A 13,735-nucleotide genomic window follows, 5' to 3' on the forward strand; every position below is an offset into this window, starting at 1 on the left:
AAGATCTTGGTTATTCTTACAAGATAATAAGTCAAATTGCTCGAGAGACAGAACGGCCGGACGTTATGGAGAAGTTAGAAGCTTACGTAGCAAATATTACATTGATGAGTCGTCTGTAGTTGTTACGAGTGGCAACAGACGTCGAGGGCACAGTATATAGGGTACTCCTGCATTTAAAATCCAACGATACTCTTCTAGGGCCACATTTACCGTAAATTTATTACATAATGTAAACGGCGTATCGCATTATAACACTCTTAGAAGGCCGTCAAACGGATTAGAATTGCTAAAGCTTTTCCTTGCTTACTGAAAGAATTCATTGCCAAATGTCTACAGGGTACAATCACCTTTCGCGTTTGCTAGTACTTCGCAACTTTCGTTCACAACTTCAGTACTCAAGTACACAACTTGTCAACTCAAGCTGACAAGTTCATATCGAATATTCCATATTTGGAAATGTAACTGTCAACATTAGAAAGTAACTTGGCAACCGCCATTTGAAAAGTTAACTGAAATCGACAATATTGTTTATTAAATTCAGAGCTTAAGTCCATTTAATTGTGTTTCTGGCATTAACCATTATCACTGCCTTTTAATACTTTAATAAACTGGATCTTGGTAATATTGTAACTCCAGAAATAGCATTTACTATGGTATAAGAGTTTTATTATGTATTTTATAAAGTTGACTTTAAATGTCATACGTCTTCAACAAAAGCAATTGAGAATAAAATTTAAACAATCAGATATTATATCATTCAATAATGTAAGCTAGATGCAGAAATGTGATTATACATCATCCAAATACGTCGTGAAATGTGTTTTGGTACTTTACATCTATAAAATAAATCCTTTAACTTCCGTATCGTTGATTTGTTATTTGTTTTCCTGTCAGTAAACTTTTCATTGTGGTTCGCTTTCATTAAAAACTGAAAAAGTTCTTAAGTTCTAGATTGTTTTTCAATTCGTCATTACATCAGACAGCCGCGCGCACCCGAACTGGGATTTCCAAAAGAACTCCTTAAGATCATCGACTTTATAAAATGGAAGGCTTAAGTGCTGGTCGCAATCAATCGATCTTTCAATGAAAGCCAACAATCAAAATAATGATATACGTAAAAAATTTATTAGTCTTTTCCAATCTGAGTAAATTCTATTTTACAAGGTATCGTTCCTGTTCACTTGCCTTTTCACAAACTGTTCTTACTGTTTAAAAACTGTTTATTTTTGATGTGATTTCTTTTCACTGAAATTTAAAAAGTTCTTGAGATCTGGATTGTTTTTCAATTCTTCATTGGACCTCACAGTAGCATGCACTCGAACAGGGAGATTGGGGAATTTTTTGAGAATATACGCCTTGTGATCGCCAATCTTATAAAATGGTTCTGGTTGAGGTTTTGGCCGTGGTCGATCGTTCCAATGTTGGTTAATATTTCGAATAAGTCTTAAACATTCTGTCCATGAAGAGTCATATGTAAAAAATTTTCCAGTCACCACGTCCGTTCTAAAATAATCATAAATATCTCTGTCTATTTTACTTTTCCAATCTGAGGATTCACTATTCAATTGTTGAACAACACTACACAGGGGATCATTTGTCTTAATCTGCTGAAGATTTCCAACTTTACATAATAAGTCAAATTTCTCGTCATCTGACATAAGAAATGGATGTTTTAACGCCTCGTTAGCCGATGGTCTGTCTTCGGGTTCTCGGTTTAACATCCACGATAGAAGGTCTTTCAATGTTTCATCCTTGATTTCCTCCAAGCCAACAGGTTGTCCGTTCAACATGTTGATCAGTCTATACGGTTTAGTTCCAAAAGGGTGTTTTCCTTTCGTTGCAATATAATGAGCTACCATTCCTGCATTCTAAAAAGATTAACAATGTAAAGTCACAAATTGACTGTATATATGCATGACTTGCAACTGATTATATTCCTGCACCTACCATTACATCAGACTCTTTCTTGTACCGTCCTTTATCGACTGTATCTTTATCTTCACAATATGATTCAGGAGCAATCCAATACTCAGTTCCCGTGTTAGGCTTGCTTTCATATGTCGTACAATCATTATTCAATATTCGACTAATGCCAAAATCAGCTATCGGAAATTTGCCTTGTGAATCTCGAAGAACATTCGTGGGCTTTAAATCACGATGAAGAATAGGATTTGGGCCGCTATGAAGATCAGCTAATCCTTGCAAAATTTGTCTAAGAATTTTGGGAAGAGCTTTTTGAAGTTTGTGTAAAGTAGAAGATTCTACGAAACTCTCCAACGATTCTTCGCATAAGTCTAATATCAAATATACATATTCTGTTCCAGTCTCTTCCTCTAGGAAAGAATAATTCACAACATATTTCGACTTTCTTGCGTTGAATTCATTCAAAATTTTCTTTTCGTGCAGCGCAAGCTGGATGTAGCTATCTTGACGTATTTGTTTCACTGCTTTACCGTAACCATCCTTACCCAGTCCAAGAAAAACACGGGTTGCACCACTTCCTTTGCCAATGCAAAACTCTTCGGAGAAAATTACTCTTACATTGCCCACCACTTTGACCTCAACACTGGAATTGCGCCCATATTCAATCAATTTTAAAAACAATTCTCTATGTTTCGTTGATTCATTAATGTATTTCCACTCTTGCAACACCAATTCTAAAAAAATTAGACAAAATATTACATTCAAGGGTGAAGGAAACGAAATTAATACGTCAAAATAGGTTAACCTTTCCCAATCAGGAAAGGGTATTATTAGCTACAGCAAATTTGTGAAAAAACTTATCAACAACCATTAGACAAATCGTAAGTTCTTTAATTGTACAATCAAATCTGGCAACCTCCGAGGTTAGCTTATACCATACAATTAATCACAAAAACTTCTTTCTGCAGTAATTTCATATATTTTTTTAAGAAATAACCTTACGTTTTTCCAAAATATTAAATTTTAATTTATAGAGCATATTTTTTTAAAATCTAAAAATTTTTATAGCAGAAGATAACAAAATAGCTCATTCAAATTTTTCTTTCCATTCTCGACACTCGTCTTATAGACAGACATCTTATGTTTGATACCAAATATGAACATTGAAGTTCGATCAACAGCGAAAACTCAACAATTATTCTCTCAAACCTTGTTAGAACATCATTAAAGTGCCAATGAAACGAAAACGTTGCTAGTTAAATTATATTTACATTAACCAGAAATTTTGAAATGAATGCTTTCTAAAAACTTTTATGTATGACTCTTTCATTCTAAAAATACTGAAGTGAAGTCCTTGCTATTACCAATTTATGCAACTTGTGACATCATATTGCATGCAAAATGAGGCTCTACCATGTTTTAAATACACTTAATATTCCTGACAACTTTACATTGATAATAGTAGGCAGTATTTTATATCATTAACACATCACAAAGAAAAACACTCTGCAAAGTTGAAGTAAAGTATTAGCAAATGTACCGAATAATTCTAGTTCTTATTATGCAATGTGACGTCACAAGTTAGATGAATCGAACATAATAAAAGCTTCAATATCTTGAGAACGAAAAGAGATACGCATAAACTAGTAGAGAAACTCCGTTGTCATATTAAAATTTCTGTTCAATAAAAGAATAACACAGGCTGCAAAATTTCGTTTTATAGGCATTTTAAGCTTTAACTCTAAATTATCTGACACGTACTGTTTCTCTTATTCACCTTGGTAGAGTGAACGACGTTATCTTTACGTCTCCAAACTCAAGCTCTACTTCCTATTTTTCTTATTCTCGTGCAACGTTGCTTTTTTTCTTTTACCTTTGCCAAATGGAAGATGGTTTTTGCAGTTTTAAATTATTTTATCAAGCATATGATGATTTATTTACAAGAAACAATTTGTCTGTCATGTGTCTATTGTGTCAGGGTTTTTGTCGTCGGGAAAAGTTCCTTTTTGATGAAATTTTTACTCAGGTAGAAAATGAATCATGCAATTCAATAAATTTTTAACATCACAATTAAAGTAAGCGATTTAAATTCATATCATATTTTTCAGTCCTTTTGATAAAATTCTTGTCAGTTTGAGAAGAGTGTGAAAGAAATCATGATGTTTTAGTGCTAAAGTATAATAAATTGACGAGATAAACAACACGAATGATGCAAGCAAATGATCGAACTTTCGGCTTCAAACGTTGTAACATCTTTTTTGTATTTTATGTGTGAGGCAGAACATTTCAATTGTCTTTGTCTACCACAATCACGTTTTAGTAATTTGAAAGATTTTCTCGCATAATAGAACGCTCCTTCGGAGATCTCTTATAAATAAAATTAAAGAGAGCAATTGAGAAAATCATTTCCATACTTTCGGATAAAATTTTCAGATCAATTTTATATCTAGCCTTCTGCCTGGCTATTTATTAATCTAATTGTTTATCTATATTTGTTTTATGTTTAATGTAGACTACGTTGGCTTTCACAAGAAATCAGTCGAGCACAATTAAAGAAATGAATACACCCCCATCACCCATCCCACTAAAAGTTATAGTTTCGGTCCTCTGTACAGTGGTCCTTGCTACATAATCTGAGAAAACATTATACAGCCATTGAGTTCTGTAAGCGATATTTCAGCACAAGCGTTAGTAAATAACCCCATCACCCACACAACTAAAAGTTATAGTTTCGGTCCTCTATACAGTGGTCCTTGCTACATAATCTGAGAAAACATTATACAGCCATTGAGTTCTGTAAGCGATATTTCAGCAGCAGCCTTAGTAAACACCCCCTCACTCACCCCACTAAATATTAGAGTTTCGGCCCTCTATACAGTGGTCCGTGATACAATACCTGAGAAAACATGATGCAGTCATTGAATTTTGTAAGCAATATTTCAGCAGCAGCGTTATTAAGCGCCCCCTCACCCACCCCACTAAATGTTATAGTTTCGGCCCTCTATACAGTTTTCCGTGCTACAATATCTGAGAAATCATGATACAACCATTGAGTTCTGTAAGCGATATTTCAGCAGCAGCGTTATGCTTGCTCAATCGAGAGGCTTAAGTCGTAAGTGGCTTGGTCTGATTCACGTGCACTTTTTAATTGAGGTCATCAAGCAAGTTGACAATCATCAATTAAGACACAATTTGAATTATAAATGAGATTTTTGGACTCATTTGCTCTTCTAATGTAATCGAAATAATTTTATTTATTTATTTTGAGATCAGTGGGAGTAATTTATTGAAATCAATGAATAAAGTCCTTATTTTTAAGTTTTGCGATTAGTAACGTTATTTGCTTATCTATTTTCGGAAATTTTTAAGTAGAAAAAACTGATACAGCAACTGTTATGCTCAATGCAACTTTCAAAATGCAATTCTAAGCAATATTTCAGCAGCAGCGTTATCAAACGCCCCCTCACCCACCCCACTAAATGTTATAGTTTCGGCCCTCTATACAGTGGTCCTTGGTACAATATCTGAGAAAACATTATACAGCCGTTGAGTTCTGGAAGCGATATTTCACCAGCAGTGTTATTAAACACCCCTCCCCCACCCACTAATAGTTATAGATTCGATTCTTTATACAGTGGTCCGTGCTAGAGTATCTGAGGAAACATGATACAGCCATTGAGTTCTGTAAGCGACATTTTATCAGCAGCGTTGTTAAACACCCCCTCCTCCACCCACTAAAAGTTATAGTTTCGATCCTCTATACAGTGGTCCGTGATACAGTATCTGAGGAAACATGATACAGCCATTGAGTTCTGCAAGCGACATTTTATCAGCAGCGTTATTAAACGCCCCCTCACCCACCCCACTAAATGTTATAGTTTCGGCCCTCTATACAGTGGTCCTTGCAACAATATCTGAGAAAACATGATACAGCCGTTGATTTCTGTAATTAATATTTAATCAGCAGCGTTATTAAACACCCTCTCCTCACCCAACTAAACTTTATTGTTTCCGTCCTATATACAGTGGTCTGTGCTATATATAATATCTGAGAAAACATGAGTTATGTAAGCGATATTTCAGCAGCACCGTTATTTTTGACTTCAATCTTGTGACTTATATCTTGAACTGATTCACGTGCACTTTTTAATGGAGGTTATGAACTCAGGTAACCAATCACGAATTCAGACGCAGTTTAAATTATAAATGAGATTTTTGGACTCACTTGCTCTTCTAATATAGTCCAAATAATTACATTTATCTTTTTTGAGATCATTGGAGTAATTTATTGAAATCAATGAATAAAGTCGCTGTTTTTATGTTTTGCGATTAGTAACGATTTTTGCTTATCTTATTTGGGAAATTTTCTAGTAGAAAAAACTGATACAGCAACTTTTATTCTCTAGGCAACTTTCAAAATGCAATTCTAAGCTAGAAAATGACCTTTGGTGAGCATTTGAATGATGTTACACTGAAGATGTAAATTCCTGTATACTTAGCAAGGAGAGAGCTCAAAAAAACTTGTAATTTTCTGTAAATTTAGAATTTAGAAGTTCGTTCAATAAATGTGCAATTTAATGCTACGTTTGTCATAAGGAAAATTTTATATAGCCTTCTTTTTGTCGTGGAACTTTGAGAATTCGCATTGTCAAATTGGCTCATTTTCCATATGATTTTTAGGTATTTTACTTACAATGAACAGGAATTCTTATTTATTGAAGTATATCGAGGAAGTGGTCTGATGGTGGCCGTTCTTTGCATAATTTTCAATGCATTAGCTAGGTAGTGTAGGCATGGTGGTGCAAACGTGAAGTATGACAGCATATCCAAAGGATAGTTTATTGAGAAATTTTTATGATTAAACAAGCAGAATACAAATAAACGTTACTCTGAAAAAATAGATTCCATGATGTCATTATCACCTCATGTCTCATCTTAATTTCAACTGTTTGATAATGTGCTCCAAGTACAATTTTTAAAGTGAGAAAATTTTACTGCAATGGATAAAACGGATTAAATCAGCCACAAATGTTACCTTTCAGTGTTGCTTAGATACGTAATGAAAAAACTCATATATTTCATAACATTTGTTAATGTAAAAGGTTGATTGAAGACTTTATTTGAAGAAAACTTTTATTAGAACTTGGACTTGGTGATGTTTTTTTAAATGTTTCAACACTTTCGATGCTGTAAACCAGGAGCAAAAAAAATTAATATCTATCTGGAAAATAAGTTATACTCCGACGAATCTCCTGTGCTCTAATAAAGAAAATAGTAATTAACGTAATCAAACTTATAAAACAGATGGTCTAAACTAAGCTCTTCTAAAATGCAGGGTCTGATCTGTATGGTGTACATTATGTCAAGATTTATTTTAAAAGGTTTTAGTCTATTTATCATAATCCTTTTTCTTCAATGCAACTTTATAAAATGTAGTCAATTTGAGCACTTTATAAAAAGAGTTGCGCCACTTTGCTGCTACGCAGTGTTTATTGAGATAAACAAAGACTTGTCTAGTTGTGCTGAGCACTACCGTCTGGTACACAGTACATTTAAATTATTTGTCGTTCGCAAAAGGAAAATTTAAGTCACTAATACAGTATTGAACATACGTAATAAACGAACGTTTGGAGTCTGAAAGTGCAACACTGTATACGTACCTCAGGCATAATATTAAACAAAATAAATCTTGATAAAAACACATAAATACTAATCAAATGACTTGAATTGTGATACAGTACAAAACACGTATGCTTAGGTTATGCAATATATTTAAAATGAAATAGAATTGAAAGACATACCTTGTTTTGTATTTTTAAAACCAGGAGAATTTCCGACATCTTTAGCATTAGCATCATCACCACTTCTGATTTCTACGAACAATAATTTAAATGCGTTATCCACACAAGCTGTGTATTTCTATTTTGACAACAAGTAAAAAAATGAATTTACAGCTGGCGCTCGGAAAGAAATAAAACAAATAAATTGGAAAGTTTTTTATAGTAGCTTTTTAAAACTATATATTTCATTTCATTTTGCCCATTAGCTCCAAAATCTCATATACATTAATCACGCATTGTTTTACATGACTGACATTTTCAAGTAATAAAATGACCTTACAATTGGAAATATTGAGGGGGCAGTTTATGTTTTCACGTAATGAACCAGCTTTCATCAGGCGTAATTTTACAAATAAATGTAGATTAACAAACTTCATGAATTACGACTGCACATGAGTATTTTGGTAAAACACAAGATAAAAGACACTCCGTATATAGTAAACATTATTTATCTAGATTAAACAATGTTTACTATACACGGAGTGTCTATTGTCTTGTGTTTTACCAAAACTTCATGAAGCAAACAGCAAATGTTTTGTAAAACGAAAATAAAAACAAAACAAAAAACCATGGTATGAATGTAAGTCAAAAAAGAACACACGAAAAGTGGGTTTTATTATCTAGGCGACACAATTTCAAACTATATATTTTCTGCTGGCAAAAACTAGAGAAGTGAAAGCCAGTCCTTGCAAAACAGCAAGAATGGAAAAAGAAAAGAAAGCTTCGTTTCAGGTCAAATAATACCATATAGCTAATTGACTTTTTATTAACCTTGCCTGCTCGGTCTTTTTTAAGAAATCTCGGACCTCTGTTTTTAGCACAAACCTCGCCCTTACGGGCTCGGTCAATACTAATAACTTCAGTCAGATATTTCTCCGTAAAGACGTCACACTCGGTTATTAAGGGCGTAATAATGAATTCAGACATTGATAAGTTTTAACGAACTGTTGTCGCCAATCTCTGTCGAGTATCTTAGTAATTTTAAGAAAAAGTTGCTAAAGTCCGCGTTGCTGTTGACTGTCTGTTTTGAGGACAAGGAAACTATTACAATTTTATGCAACTTTATGCAACCTGTCAAACAACGAAAATTGTAAGCAGAGACAGACATTAACACATTTTTTAGCCTTGTTGTATAATTATTGATGAATTTAAAAGAAAAGTCTGGAATTATTTTAATCATACATTATCGTCATACACAGTATATATATGTATTCAAAAGTTTCCTAAAGAATATGCAAGCACCCAAAAGCGTAGAAAATTGAGGAATTTTGTTCCTAAACAGAGCAAATTAATGGTTGCTTAATTAATAGCTACTTCGAAGTTCAAATTCATTTCTCGTTGACGATTCTTTCGTTTAATGTTTATGGAATCCTTGCCGAATCACTCAATTTGTTCGGAAGGCTGCCTTTCCTAACGGAGTCGAGGCAATTAAGAGTGATCGGTCAAACATTGAAATTTTATCGCGATATGTGCCTTGTTTACTCCTACCTCGGCGCTATACTTTCATTAAACAATCAACTCGTCGTCGCAAATTTTTGTCAGTTATGAAATCAAATTGAACTGTATTCCTGGAAAATAGATGAGCTTGAGGAACAAACAAGGGAAGAAGTGATCGCTTTAATATTTTTGAATTAGTAAACAAGAACTGCAATGGATCTAAGAATTGAAAAAATCATCTGCAACACCTTTATAAAGTTAGGGAAACATCCTGCAGGAAACATAATGACTGGAATTGCTATAATAATGTTTGGTATCAATGTCAGTCACGCTATGTCAATGTAGTTTCAATAATTTATTAGTAGCAAAATAGCATTTAAACATTTCATACAGACACGATTCGATAATATGTAGACACATGTTTTGTCAAGCTTTTGCTATCTTTACTGCTCACATCATTTACTTTTGCTTTATATTAAGCAACTTGATAAAACTAGATCTCAGCAAACAAATACATTATAGGTCAAATTTTAACTTGTAGTAAAATTTCTCCTTTAACTCCTGTAACTTAATATCTGCAACATGTATAAATGACATAATATATTCTTGCTGCAAAAGTAATACACTCAAAATGGCATAAGCTGAAATATGTCTGTTTTAAAATCATCCAAATTTATTTCCAATGTTTGTCAATCTTTCAGTCTATGATTTTTTGAATACATAATTTCACAGAGCTGGGTTGGTGAAATAAAAAATTGTCTAAGATGTCAAGGACTCAAACTGTGTTTAATTATTGATACGTATATATTATAACATGATATTTGAATGTATGCTTTAATTCTATAAGTCACTTTGAAATAGACACCAGGTATATGGAATATTATTATCTCTAAATTTGTGCAATGTTGTAATTGAATCTTACAGCTAACAATGAGTTTATAGCTGTTATATATCTTGAGCAATGTTTGTTTGATTAAAATATTTTGTTTCCATCTCACTGTTCTTTAGAGCGGGTTTTATGTATCTGTATTTAGTTTAAAGGTAGATTTTTGAATCATTCTTTTGGTTGATTAATGTAAATATGAATCCCAACTGCGTTTTAATTATTGCTTTGGCTCTTTTAATTGTCTACAACAAAAATGAATAACCAAGTCCTCACATGAAACAATTTGTATGTCAATGAACCACTTAAATCTAGGACTTTAAATTCATTATAGCCAAATTTTTTTGTATTATAATACGAAATTTGTACGTATTCTTAGCCGACTGAAACATATTAAAAGCCACCAATAAGCTACGGATCTCAAATAGTTGGACACAAAAAACATAAATTAAATGTGACATTAATATTAATGCCTAAGCCATTAATGTACCTATTGATTTGAGAGATGCAAGACTTTGTCCAAGTATATTTTCCCAGTATATTTTCAGTTCAGTAATGTCTGTATATAGAATATGGTTAATAGTTACGATATTCTCAGCAACTCTGTGACAGTTACAAGTTAAAACAACACCTGTGGTCGAGACATCAATGCAGAAAGCTTCATCGTCAAGAGTTACACATTTTTAAGCTTATTTAATAATCGAAGTGTCAAACATTTAGTACAAGAACGGCAGAATACATTTGATTATTCAGAATACATTTGAACTAGCGAGGTGGGAACATCTTATGACGTCACGATCCATTTGTAAAAATTCGCATCGGGTGGCGAAATTTAGCGTTAAAATTAAACAATTTATACCAAACCAAAAAATGCTCAAACATACACCAAAATGTTTCTAAGATTGTATATTTTTCACCTGGCGAAAAAAAGATGGGGCGAAATTTGGCCGGACTTGCACTTTAACAAAATATCATTATCGCAAATGAATTACCAACATTATGTTGTATATAATACCTACAAACTTACCAAAATATTTTGATGACAGAAAAACATGAGCATGACTTTGAACTGGAAATTTACTCTGAGTTTTTTGAGACTCATAATTTTCAGCTTCTTCGTACATCGTACGAAATTTGCTCAAAGACGAAGTGACGTGAGTATGGTCTTCACCTGGCACATTCAGTTTTCGAACTTCTAAAGGTTTTCAAAATACTTTATAGCTTTGTCATGTTTTTTATAGCTTTTCATAATACACATTACCAAGATTGTTTAAAGACATAGCGACATCAACATGATTTGGACCTAACGATTGTTTTCGAATTTCTAGAGCTTTTTTGTGAACCTCTTTAGCTTTGTCGTAGTTTCCAGTTTTATAAAACACCAAACCAAGATTGTTTAAAGACTGCGCAACATCGACATGATTTGGACCTAACGATTGTTTTCGAATTTCTAGAGCTTTTCGTGAACCTCTATAGCTTTGTCGTAGTTTCCAGTTTTTCAAACACCAAACCAAGATTGTTTAAAGAATCAGCAACATCAACATGATTTGGACCTAACGATTGTTTTCGAATTTCTAGAGCTTTTTCGTGAACCTCTTTAGCTTTGTCGTAGTTTCCAGTTTTTTCAAACAACACACCAAGATTGTTTAAAGACTGAGCAACATCAACATGATTTGGACCTAACGATTGTTTTCGAATTTCTAGAGCTTTTTCGTGAACCTCTATAGCTTTGTCGTAGTTTCCAGTTTTTTCAAACACCAAACCAAGATTGTTTAAAGAATCAGCAACATCAACATGATTTGGACCTAACGATTGTTTTCGAATTTCTAGAGCTTTTTCGTGAACCTCTTTAGCTTTGTCGTAGTTTCCAGTTTTTCAAACACCAAACCAAGATTGTTTAAAGAATCAGCAACATCAACATGATTTGGACCTAACGATTGTTTTCGAATTTCTAGAGCTTTTCGTAAAACTTTATAGCTTTGTCGTAGTTTCCAGTATTATACACATTACCAAGATTGTTTAAAGAATCAGCAACATCAACATGATTTGGACCTAACGATTGTTTTCGAATTTCTAGAGCTTTTCGTGAACTCTATAGCTTTGTCGTAGTTTCCAGTTTTATAAAACACCAAACCAAGATTGTTTAAAGAAACAGCAACATCAACATGATTTGGACCTAACGATTGTTTTCGAATTTCTAGAGCTTTTCGTAAAACTTTATAGCTTTGTCGTAGTTTCCAGTATTATAATACACATAACAAGATTGTTTAAAGAATCAGCAACATCAACATGATTTGGACCTAACGATTGTTTTCGAATTTCTAGAGCTTTTCGTGAACCTCTATAGCTTTGTCGTAGTTTCCAGTTTTATAAAACACCAAACCAAGATTGTTTAAAGACGAAGCAACATCAACATGATTTGGACCTAACGATTGTTTTTGAATTTCTAGAGCTTTTCGTGAACCTCTTTAGCTTTGTCGTAGTTTCCAGTTTTATAAAACACCAAACCAAGATTGTTTAAAGACTGAGCAACATCAACATGATTTGGACCTAACGATTGTTTTCGAATTTCTAGAGCTTTTCGTGAACCTCTTTAGCTTTGTCGTAGTTTCCAGTTTTATAAAACACCAAACCAAGATTGTTTAAAGACTGAGCAACATAAACATGATTTGGACCTAACGATTGTTTTCGAATTTCTAGAGCTTTTCGTGAACCTCTATAGCTTTGTCGTAGTTTCCAGTTTTTTCAAACACCAAACCAAGATTGTTTAAAGAATCAGCAACATAAACATGATTTGGACCTAACGATTGTTTTCGAATTTCTAGAGCTTTTTCGTGAACCTCTTTAGCTTTGTCGTAGTTTCCAGTTTTTTCAAACAACACACCAAGATTGTTTAAAGAATCAGCAACGTAAAAATGATTCGGACCTAGCGTTTGTTTTCGAATTTCTAGAGCTTTTTCGTAAAACTTTATAGCTTTGTCGTACTTTCCAGTATTATAATACACATTACCAAGATTGATTAAAGAATCAGCAACATCGACATGATTTGGACCTAACGATTGTTTTCGAATTTCTAGAGCTTTTTCGTGAAGCTCTATAGCTTTGTCGTAGTTTCCAATTTTATAAAACACCAAACCAAGATTGTTTAAAGAAACAGCAACATCAACATGATTTGGACCTAACGATTGTTTTCGAATTTCTAGAGCTTTTTCGTAAAACTTTATAGCTTTGTCGTAGTTTCCAGTATTATAATACACATTACCAAGATTGTTTAAAGAATCAGCAACATCAACATGATTTGGACCTAACGATTGTTTTCGAATTTCTAGAGCTTTTCGTGAACCTCTATAGCTTTGTCGTAGTTTCCAGTTTTATAAAACACCAAACCAAGATTGTATAAAGACGAAGCAACATCAACATGATTTGGACCTAACGATTGTTTTCGAATTTCTAGAGCTTTTTCGTGAACCTCTTTAGCTTTGTCGTAGTTTCCAGTTTTATAAAACACCAAACCAAGATTGTTTAATGACTGAGCAACATCAACATGATTTGGACCTAACGATTGTTTTCGAATTTCTAGAGCTTTTCGTGAACCTCTTTAGCTTTGTCGTAGTTTCCAGTTTTATAAAACACCAAACCAAGATTGTTTAAA

General features: G+C 33.3%; 1 protein-coding gene across 1 annotated transcript; it reads right to left on the reverse strand.

The window, feature by feature from the left end:
• Positions 1-1,102: 1,102 nt before the first annotated feature.
• Positions 1,103-11,599, reverse strand: LOC124449005 (serine/threonine-protein kinase/endoribonuclease IRE1-like). The gene is made up of 5 exons (XM_046999948.1): positions 11,595-11,599; positions 11,111-11,278; positions 7,725-7,796; positions 1,948-2,657; positions 1,103-1,868 (listed from the first exon to the last, which is right to left on the reverse strand). Exons 2-5 carry the CDS (start codon positions 11,205-11,207, stop codon positions 1,221-1,223), a joined length of 1,527 nt encoding a protein of 508 aa, XP_046855904.1. The 5' UTR covers positions 11,208-11,278; positions 11,595-11,599; the 3' UTR covers positions 1,103-1,220.
• Between the last annotated feature and the right edge of the window lie 2,136 nt (positions 11,600-13,735).

The sequence above is a fragment of the Xenia sp. Carnegie-2017 genome, unplaced genomic scaffold, assembly GCF_021976095.1.
Source record: "Xenia sp. Carnegie-2017 unplaced genomic scaffold, XeniaSp_v1 HiC_scaffold_23, whole genome shotgun sequence".
NCBI classification, from domain to species: Eukaryota; Metazoa; Cnidaria; class Anthozoa; order Malacalcyonacea; family Xeniidae; genus Xenia; species Xenia sp. Carnegie-2017.

Bases quoted from the DNA above. Each gene is read 5' to 3' on its own strand.
- LOC124449005 (XM_046999948.1), bottom strand. From the start codon at position 11,207: ATGTACGAAGAAGCTGAAAATTATGAGTCTCAAAAAACTCAGAGTAAA. The intron at 7,797-11,110 runs GTAAGTTTGTAG...TATTGTTCGTAG, and splicing joins TCTGTCATCAAAATATTTTG to AAATCAGAAGTGGTGATGAT. The intron at 2,658-7,724 runs GTATGTCTTTCA...TAATTTTTTTAG, and splicing joins TTTTAAAAATACAAAACAAG to AATTGGTGTTGCAAGAGTGG.